At 38.5% G+C, this 11,025-nt stretch overlaps 1 protein-coding gene across 1 annotated transcript; it reads left to right on the top strand.

Annotated features, from left to right (window-relative positions):
- The first annotated feature begins 6,548 nt into the window (after positions 1-6,548).
- LOC145151330 (transmembrane protein, putative (DUF247)) lies at positions 6,549-8,270 on the top strand. The gene has a single exon (XM_079075333.1). The coding sequence runs from the start codon at positions 6,638-6,640 to the stop codon at positions 8,000-8,002; it is 1,365 nt and encodes a 454-aa protein (XP_078931459.1). The 5' UTR covers positions 6,549-6,637; the 3' UTR covers positions 8,003-8,270.
- The last annotated feature ends 2,755 nt before the right edge of the window (positions 8,271-11,025 follow it).

Here is an 11,025-nt window from a genome sequence, read left to right on the forward strand (position 1 = left end):
CAAATGTTTCACACAACACCACAACTCTTGGAATAACCTTGAGAGAAGTCCACACTCACTCAAAATCGGCTAGCCCTCTTGTTCTACACATAGTGCCGATTTTGGTAGCCCATGGGGTCCTTTTATAGTTGTGTCACAAGTAGGGTTACACCATGTAAACCCTAATTGACATGGCTTTTCATATTCCATGATCCATGGGTTTATAACCTCCATGGACTATCCATGGAGCACCTTATGAGTTTTAGCCCAACTTAATAAACCATGGATCATTAGCCCACTATATAAGAATGGATGATTTACACAATCAACCCCATATATTTAATTAGTCTCAATTTTGATCACCAAATTAATTCTAAATTAATTCTTGATCAATACTAATTAAATAATATTATTAATATATTAGATCTTATAATATATTAATAAACCATAAGTGTCCTTTCTCTCATTTAGTCTATCCAAGTGTTGCAATGCCATGCAACCCAAATGGACCATGCCAACCGGGTCAAGTACATTCCAGAAATAGTTATGAACTTAGACACCTAATCCAACAGATGCATCTATATCAGGGATGGGTGCGATGTTGATGCAGAGGGGTCATGTGATAGCTTATGCATCGACGCAGCTGAAGCCTCATGAGACGAGGTATCCCACTCATGATTTGGAGTTGGGGGCGGTGGTATTCGCCCTCAAGATTTGGCGTCACTATATGTATGGTGTCCGGTGTACCATATACACGGACCATAAGAGCCTGAAGTACCTTATGGATCAGCCCAACCTGAACATGAGACATAGGAGATGGTTGGATGTAGTGAAGGACTACGACTGCGAGATCTTATATCACCCATGCAAGGCTAATGTGGTAGCCGATGCCTTGAGTCGTCGCAATGCCGAGAGCGCTCTGATCCGAGATGTGTGTATGAGGATGACGGTGATGACTCCAGTCTTAGATACCATCCGAGAGGCTCAGGTGGAGGCTGTGAGACAGGAGAACCGCAATAGAGAGCGTATGGTCGGATAGGTTTCCGAGTTTCAGACAGATAGTCGGGGGCTTATGACATTCCGAGGTTGGGTTTGGGTGCCATATTCAGGTGGAGCTCGATGTATATTGATAGAGGAGGCACATAGATCGATATTTTTGATCCATCCGGGGGCCACTAAGATGTATTTGGATCTGAAGATGGATTATTGGTGGCCCTGTATGAAGAGCGATGTGGCTTGGGTAGTCGAGAGATGCTTGAACTGTCGTCGGGTCAAGGCAGAGCACCATCGACCCCATGGTCAGCTGCAGCCTTTGGAGGTTCCCCAGTGGAAGTGGGAATAGATTGCCATGGACTTTATCACCAAGTTACCGAGGACTACGCGTTGGGTTGACGCGATATGGGTGATTGTAGACCGGCTGACGAAGAGTGCTCACTTTCTCGCTATTAGTGAGAGCTCTTCTGCAGAGAAATTGGCCGAGATATACGTACGAGAGGTGGTGGCACGGCATGGGGTGCCGACTTCGATAGTGTCAGATCAGGATGTGCGTTTTACTTCCAGGTTCTGGAAGAAGTTTCATGAGGAGTTGGGTACCCGGCTGCACTTCAGTACAACTTACCACCCACATACTGACGGGTAGAGTGAGCGGACGATGCAGACGCTCGAGGACATGCTGCATGCATGTGTTATGGACTTCGGTGGAAGTTGGGACACTTATTTTCCTTTGGCCGAGTTTTCATACAACAACAGCCACCATTCCAGCATTGGCATGCCTCCTTTCGAGCTCTTATATGGGAGGAGGTGTCGGACTCCCATCTGTTGGGGAGAGGTAGGGCAGCGAGTGATGGGTGGCACTGAGATAGTGGTGAAGACGACCGAGCAGATTCAATAGGTCAGACAGAGGTTACTGACAGCCCAGAGTCGCCAGAAGAGTTACGCAGATCGGCGACGATCCGAGCTAGAGTTCCAGGTTGGGGATTATGTCGTCCTGAAGGTTTCCCCATGGAAAGGGGTGATCCGATTCTGGAAACGGGGCAAGCTGGGGCCCTGATACATTGGTCCCTTCAGGGTGACCGCTCGAGTGGGGAAGGTGGCATATCGGTTAGAGCTACCTGCAGAGTTGAGTCAGATTCATAACACCTTCCACGTATCCCAGTTGAGGAAGTGTATAGCCGATGAGACAACGGTGGTTCCTTTAGAGGACATTCAGGTGGATGCGAGCTTGAATTACATTGAGAGGCCGATAGCGATTATGGATCGGAAGGTGAAGGTGTTGAGGAACAAGGAGGTGCTCCTGGTTCAGGTCTAGTGGCAACTTCGGAAGGGATCCGAGTGGACTTGGGAGCCGAAGTCCGAGATGCGCGAGCAGTACCCCGAGTTGTTTCTAGAGCATGACTTTGAGGGAGAAGTCTGATTCTAGTGGGCGAGAATTGTAACATCCTCACTCCGAGGTATGATATTTATTTATTTAATTATGAGTTTGACTGAGCAACTCGACGAGTTGGTGCCTCAACTCGTCGAGTAGGGACGAATTGGCCACATGGGTTTATTGATCAACTCGACGAGTCAGAGGGACCAACTCGCCGAGTTGGCGCTGTGAGATAAAACCCTAAATCTCCGGGGTTGGGACCTATTTATAGGACCTTATGTCCTCATTTCCGCCTCGCCAGCTACCCAATTCCCCTGTGTGAAACCCTAATCGACCATTTGAGCTAAGAGAGAGTGAGAGAGCTAATTTTGAGTGTTTTTGGTGAACCTTTGGAAGAGAAGAAGAGAGATTCAAGCAAGGGACGAGGAAAGCCTGTGGGATCCAGTGTTCTTTCACTTGGAGCTTCTGTTGGAAGGTAAAAGTCATCACCTTGCTCATTATATTGTTTAGTTCTTGTTAATGAGGAACTTTTGGGGCTTTTCCATATTTCATTGAGATTTTGTGTGGATTGTGCTTGCTAAGCATTTAGACATCAGATCTGGACCTTGTGAGGTCCATAGAGTCACAAGGTCCCAACTTTATTCAGCCATAATAGAGCTTTCGTGTGTAAAACCCTAAATGGATCATGTTTTTGGCATTTCGAGCCCTAAGTGTCATGCATGGACGTAAAGGTCGTAGCTTTACATGATATTCGAGCCTTGGGAGGTGGGATCTAGAGTTTAGGGTGGTTTCCTGCCTTGAAATCGTCTGAATAGAAAAAGAGTTTGATAGGACTCGACGAGTCAATGAGCTGACTCGACGAGTCGGCTAGGCGAGTTATGTTGGGTTTTCGCGACGTTCTGAGGAACAATGGGGACTCGACGAGTCACATAGGTGCACTCGGCGAGTTGGGTCAACATGGACTATTGGCTCGATTTTGACTTCTGTTGACTTTAGTGTTTGGTCAATCATGAGTCATGGAGACCATGGAGGGGTAAAATGGTCTTTTTCCCAATCCAAGAGTTAGAGAGGGAAAATAACTTAGTTTGTTTAGAATTTGTGATTTAAGTGTTAATTAGAGATAATTATCATATGTGACTAGGCGGAGGCTAGATTCGGTGATTCGTGTTCGAGGAGTACACATTTCCTTAGCTTACGTACGAGGTGAGTCTTCTCACTATACTTACCATGAGTGGTATCTTTGTGCGACCGGAGGGTCCTATGTGTTTACTTGAGTTATATGATAGTATGCATTTTGTCTATGTGATATATATGCTATATTCTATGTTTACTGAGATAGGACCGGAGGGTCCAAACCGAGTTGTGGGGCCGGAGGGTCTTCACTGAGATACTAGATTGGAGGGTCCAAACCGAGCTGTGAGACCGGATGGTCCTCACTGAGACACATGACCGGAGGGTCCACACCGAGACGCATGAGACCGGAGCGTCCATGCCATTTTATAGCCATGAGAGGCTTATTATTTGTGTATGTGATATTTTGGGGAACTCACTAAGTTTCGTGCTTACCGTATTATGTGTTATGTGTTTCAGGTACCTCTCAGGACCGCGGGAAGGCACCGACATGATTGTACACACCTGCCCGAGACTATGTTGAGGATTCTGGGATTTGACTTTTATTGTGGGTTTATGTTGACATTTGAGACACTTGTGGTTTTTATGAAATATTATAAAAGTTTATGTATTTTAAAAATGAAAAATTTAGTTTGAAAATTTACGGTGTTACACCAACGAATCATGAATACAAAGATTATTACTTTAGATTATTCCAGTTATTAGAGTTAAAAGGTACTTACAATTTTATCAAAAAACGTTCATATATACATTCATAAAGAACACGTTGATATAAAGATCGTAAGTAAAAATATATTATTTTTTAACGGGAGTAATCTAAAAGAAAGTTGTAGTAGACTCAAATACGAATGCATGGATATATACATCATTAAAATTCAAGATCGTATGAAAAAGTTACGACGTTCAGAACACAAGACCTAAGCCAAACCACAAAACTTAAACAACCAAGTAGCCAAGGTTGTGATGGCTATAAACATCAATAGCCTCGAACACCTAATAAATGATTGACCCACAAAAAATACCGTGAGCAAAACCTGAAAAATCGGTCATAAATATTGAATGTGTTAAAAAACAAGAAGGTATTTTGCAACAAAACAAAATATAAGAACTAAATGTATACAAAGTGAGAAATATATTACCTTACTAAGTCATTTTTCCCTGTTTACCTGGAGTACAATCATATGGACTGAATGTGTACAGTTTAAATAAGTTCAATGCGTAAATGTGGATGAAAAAACTTAGTGACCAAATGTATATAAATCGAAAAGTATATTACCTTTTTAAGTCAATATTCTTTTTACAAATGACGCAAAATGGTTATAAAAGAGAGACAAAAAACATAAATCATTATTTCTTATATATCAATATATTTAAAATAGTACATTTTACCGTAAACCTATCGATTAGTAATAAATCGTTAGTAAAAGAATCAATTAGTAATAAATCATTAGCTGATCGATATATATTAAACGAAACAAAGATTAAGAAAAAAACCTTTCCGATATACCCTTCACTTACAGGCAAATCGAAAATCTACGGTGGTGTGAATCGACCCTCGACAAGACCCCTAAGTCGAACAAACGGCCTAATCTATTTAACCTCGAACGACGATGGTCATGGCAACCGACAACATCAATACTTCATCGATGAGGACCGATAGAAGGTGAAGGGAAAAAATTTCAAGGAGAGGTGAAATTAATTTGTGAGAAAAAAAACGAACAACTGAAAGGTAGAAAAAAGTCGGACGTTTACCACACCGTCTGAAAGAACGTATATTGTGGAAGAAAAGGTGCAATATGTTTTTGTTTAAAACCATTCTGCCTGCCATCGCGAGTGTTTTCTGGTAGTTGGATGAGTTTGAGGGAAATCGATTGAGGGAAAGCGGTAGATCAAAAAGGATTGGAAACGAAGACGTATGTGTAGTGTACCCATTAACCTACGCGTGTGGGGATAGATGACCGGGAAACTGGAACTGTTCCTAAGGGAACACACAATATATATATATATATATATATATATATATATATATATATATATATATATATATATATATATATATATATAAGAATCTATAACTTATTATGTTTATAAAAATATAATAGAAATAAATATATGAAGTTTTTGTTTCATTAATATATATATATATATATATATATATATATATATATATATTAAAGAAGTTAAAAGTTAGGAATAGTAAACTTGTATGTTTTTTGTCAACTTTGCCCCTCATTTTTTAGTCATTTTGACATTTTTGGTCGTTACAATCAAAATTTTTACATTTTTAGGAACCTTTTAATATTCAAAGGTTGACCACAAAACTTTAAGAAATTGACAACGTTGGTCCCTTTTCTAAAAACTTGCTAATCCAACCCCTTTAATTCTTTAGCCATTTTGATACTTTTGGTCCTTGCAGTCAAAGCTTTTACATTTTTTTCGTAAAAAACACAAAAAATGGCCCGTGGCAAGGCCCGGGTTTTTCCGCTAAAAGAGTCAACAACGAGTTAGGAATAATGAAATTCACATTTTTTTGACTGTTTTCATCCTTCATTTTTTGTGCTGTCATGTTCTTCTTTTGATATATTTTTTCTATATTGGTCTTCATATTTAACTTTTTTTGTTTTTTTCCTGCCCTCTATCTATCCGTCTCCGATTGTTTATCCGTATGAAAATAATCCAAAGTCAACTAAAAGAGTCAACAACAACGCCTATTAATCTATAAACAAAACGACACTCAAATCAGACGTACACGGCTCATGTGGAGCATGGGCAACATATCAACTATAATAAATGACGATCTATTTGCCACATGTCAATCTCTCATTAATTTTGATAGTTGTCATTTTGTATTATTTTTAAAATAAATAATATCCCCATGTCTGGTTAATATTAAAATGGATAAAATATATAAATTAATTTAAATGAAACTCAATTATATATCTACTCTAGATCGTTTATGAATTTTCTTAGTATTGTGACGTGGACAAACGATGGCTATCGACAATAAAAAATATATATACAGAAATGAGACTGGCCAACGAAAAATAAGTTAGGCTGAAATAATTGTTTCTACGCCACCAAACCAGATTATGTTAGCGTGCTGCTTCCCTCTACCTTTCATTCCTTATTTGACTTATCATACCTTCATATATATATCATATGAACTTTGCTTCAAAAAATGCGAAAATGAACATTGATTCTCCACCATGTGCAGAACAACATGCCGTCACAATCTGGGAAATCAACAGAGATCGACTCACGGCGATGCAACACAAACTTTCCGACACACCAAAACTACTTAGCGTTGCCGCCGGCCGGAACACTTGCTCCATCTTTAAAGTCCCACAAACCCTAATCGACATCAATGGTAAATCATACCATCCCCACATCATCTCCATCGGACCCTTTCACCATGGAAAACCCCACCTCCAGATGATCGAGGAGCATAAGTGGCGCTTCCTCCGCCACTTACTAGATCGAACTCAAACCCAAGGGATAGTCTTGGAAGACTTCTTGAAAGCCGTGCAAAAGCTTGAAGTCAAAATCCGGGAGTGTTACTCTGAGACCATTAATTATAAGACCGATGAGTTCATCGAGATGATGGTGCTCGATGGTTGCTTTATCATCGAACTGTTTAGAAAGTTTGGGGGAATTGTAAAGTTTGATGAACAAGATCCACTTATAACCATGTCGTGGATCGTTTCGTTTTTCTTACGGGATCTTATTCGGCTCGAGAATCAGATCCCATTTTGTGTTCTCGAATGTTTATTCGACCTGACAAAGATGTCAGAAGAAAGCACGACGCTAAATGCTTTAGCTTTGAGTTTTTTCAATTTAGCTACACAAAGACCCGAAAACGTTCTCGAGAAGTATTCAAACATCAACGCCAAACACTTGCTCGATCTTCTTCGGTCAACTTTCCTTCCACCAGAAGTCAAACGCCAGACAAAACCTGACAATCGTCCACCACCGCATGTAATCCACAGCATCTCAAAGCTTCGACGTGCAGGGATCAAATTAAAACCATGGGAGTCGGACAGTTTCCTTACTGTTAACTTCAAACATGGCATAATCCACATGCCACCGATATCCATTGATGATTTCATGAGTGCGTTTTTGTTAAACACGGTGGCATTTGAACAGTGTCATAGTGGATGCTCTAAACACTTTACTACATACGTTACGTTGCTTGACTGTTTAATAAACACGTCTAGAGATGTGGGTTACTTATGCGATTGGAATATTATCGAGAATTATTTGGGGACAGATGCTGAAGTTGCGACTTTTTTTAACAATATGGGGAAGGATATTTCTTTTGATATTGATGAGTGTTACATGGCGAGATTATTTGATGATGTGAATCGGCATTACCATAGTGGGTGGCACGTACAATTGGCAAGTTTCCGATATACATATTTTAAAACGCCATGGTCGTTTATATCTGCCATAGCTGCTCTTGTTCTTCTTCTTTTAACCATTGCACAGACGTTTTACACGATCCTGAGCTACGTTCGTCCACCATGATCAGCTTAATATATATATATATATATATATATATATATATATATATATATATATATATATATATATATATATAATTTCTTATTACACTTTGACATTCGTATTTGGCTATAGAAGTTGTTCCAGTTATTATATATATGCAATAATAATATAGTAGCAACCATACTAGCTGGACGAGATGGTGTATTTTGGTTGATGTTTGATCGATAATCTAGTAAGCGGTAGATGAATGTAGTTTCTTTTATTATCTAAAGACGAGTGTTGATTCAAATGGTCAAGTTGTGTTGCATAATCAATTGTGTTAAGACTAGATGGAGGGATTAGCCGTTTCAAAAATGGTCTAGACAATATATATCTAAAGACGAGTGTTGATTCAAATGGTCAACTTTGACATTTCAATTTTCTTTGATTACGTTTTATTTTAAACAAATGAGTGAGATTTAACAGGATTTGTCCTCTATTATCTGTCAAAAATGGTCTAGACAATATATATCGATTCACATTTATTCTTTACCAACACTGTCACTATTACAACTAAATTTTTAAAATTATTTTGTTTGGTTTTGTTTTCTTAAAACACTCCATATCAAACATTTGTCACAACCATAATACATTCTATTACATAAAATACAACCCTTTCTCACCTTAAACAATCCTCCAACCAATCTCACCTTAAGATCTAGCCGCAACAAATCATGTGCGAGTGGTTCACAAACGCCAATTCCAAATGTTTTCCTTTTGGATCCGTCGGTTTACCTACAACAACACATACCCCAACCCTAACAATTTCACTACCAACATCAATATTAGAGAAATCACCGATAAAGTCCCAATATTTTGAGTCAGTTTACGGTTTAATCTCAACATTTATTTTTTGAATAAAAAAATTCTGATTATCCAATTTTATACGATAATATGTCTTTTTTTGTTGGAAAAAATAAGGACTATTTCATTGGGACTAAACTGTAAACTGACCCAAAATATTGAGACTTTATCGGAGATTTCACTCAATATTACTCCATGCAACCCCTTAGTTTAACCTTGATTCAGAATTTTATCCCTCTTCCCAAATATGTTCCGGGAAGCCAACCCTAACACCATAAGTCGAATTGAATGAGAAACCCAACCCAATCCGAACCCGATTCGGAACCCAAATTTGTTCGAGAAACCCAACCCGAACCATCCAACCCCAAAACACGAGAAAAGGTAAAGGGAAAAGCACTGGTTAGAAAAAGAAAAGGTGACCCCTGAATAGTAGACACCATGAATAGTAGACACCAGAATAAGAGAAAATATTAGCGGAATCATGGGTCGACATCTTTGAAGATCATATAACCGGAAATGCACAAAATGAGTAGCATTTTTGGCAATACATTAAGGAGTGGTTTCACATCGTTATAGGTTATGCCGTTATCAGACAAAATACCAATGCACTCGCAAGTTTGACAAAATGAATAAATCAATCACAAAATTCAACGGGACGGTGCTTGAACTTTATAAAATTGACAAAAAAGAGGCCATTCGGATTTGGAAGTTTTTATATATTTCCCTAAAGTGGCAAATAGAGTATGGTAGCGAAGAAAGTGGTTCGAAGAGAACCGATGTTTCCGAGATGAGTTACACTACTTCGTTGAATGCTCATTTCGGGTTTTATTTGAAAAAAAGGAGTATGAGCTCGAACACGAAGCGATAGTTCGCCCGATGGGTCGAGATAAGGTGAAAAAAGAGGGTCTTAGTCGAATACATCGGAAACCGAAAGAGGAGATAACCTTCGCAAGGTCGCTTGATGTGCTTGATGATATCTCGTTAATTATTGTCTAAAAACTTTATATATCATTAATTATTAATATTATGATGCTATAAACTTTTGGGACAAAATGATGGCATGAACTATACTTTGATGACCATGTATTAAACCAACATAATAAGGCTAACGATCAACCACCATTATAATGGATGACAGTGGTGTTGTAAAAAAGGAGTGGAAGCAGAAGACAGTGTCATTTCCTCAAAAGGGAAGAAGGGGAAGTCGTTGTCAACATATGATAGAAGATGGGGTTGGTCACGAAGGGTTTTTCCGCTACTGGCTTCAATGAAAGTCAAATGAAACTCTTACCTCCCCCGATCGCAACCCTCTTGCGCCGCCATTGGGTTCAACGAAGCTGAGATCTAGATGGTTTTTCGATGCGATAGTGGAGAAGGAGTGTGGTGGGTTGTCGGAGAAGATGTTGGTGACAGTGGTAGAGAAGAAGGGCATGTTGGTGGGGAAATTAGGAGAGATTGGGGGGGGGGGGGGGAGATTCAAGAAGTCGACATTTAAGTGGGGGTGGTTTTTTTTTAATAGTAAAAGAGTTTTATTATATGGTTCATCTTCTTAAAGGGTTGAGAGAGAAAGAGAGAGATAGAGAGAGACCTATTCTTATTTTTTTTTTAAAGTTAATAAAATATTAAAATAAATATAAAAATGCAGATTATTTGTATTACAAAATAAGACGGGCCTATAGAAAATATGGATGTTATTTGTGTCAAACATATTATTTGTATTAGTAAGGGATAATTTAATAAAAGTCATTAAGTTTGGTAGAAATATTTATTTTTATTCTTGTGTATTTTTGGTTCACTAAAAGCGAAGGCTTTCACCTTTTTTATTTATTTATTATTATTTTTTTCCTATTTAAAACTTGGTAAATCTATTTTTGACAAACGTAAGGGCTGTAATGTATCAGAAAAAGAGTAAAGCCGAACATTTTGTCAAACTTAAGAGCTTTAATGTACCGGGGGATAAACTTAAGAACATTTTGTCAAACTTACTATTAAAACAAATTTGTAATGTATTATTAGTCAAAATGGAAATTCAATATAGCGACATAGAAATTTAACAATTTATTCTCCATTTGGGTGGATTTACACAGATCTTGAGTTTTATGATTTACTAAGTTTGATATGGCGATGATAATTAGTTTTTTCGACGATTATATTTTTATCGATGAATGATAAATAGTATCATTTCAGTAAATTGCTCAATT

This window comes from Lactuca virosa, chromosome 1 (assembly GCF_052849685.1).
Source record: "Lactuca virosa cultivar CGN04683 chromosome 1, Lactuca_virosa_CGN04683_v6, whole genome shotgun sequence".
Taxonomy (NCBI): domain Eukaryota; kingdom Viridiplantae; phylum Streptophyta; class Magnoliopsida; order Asterales; family Asteraceae; genus Lactuca; species Lactuca virosa.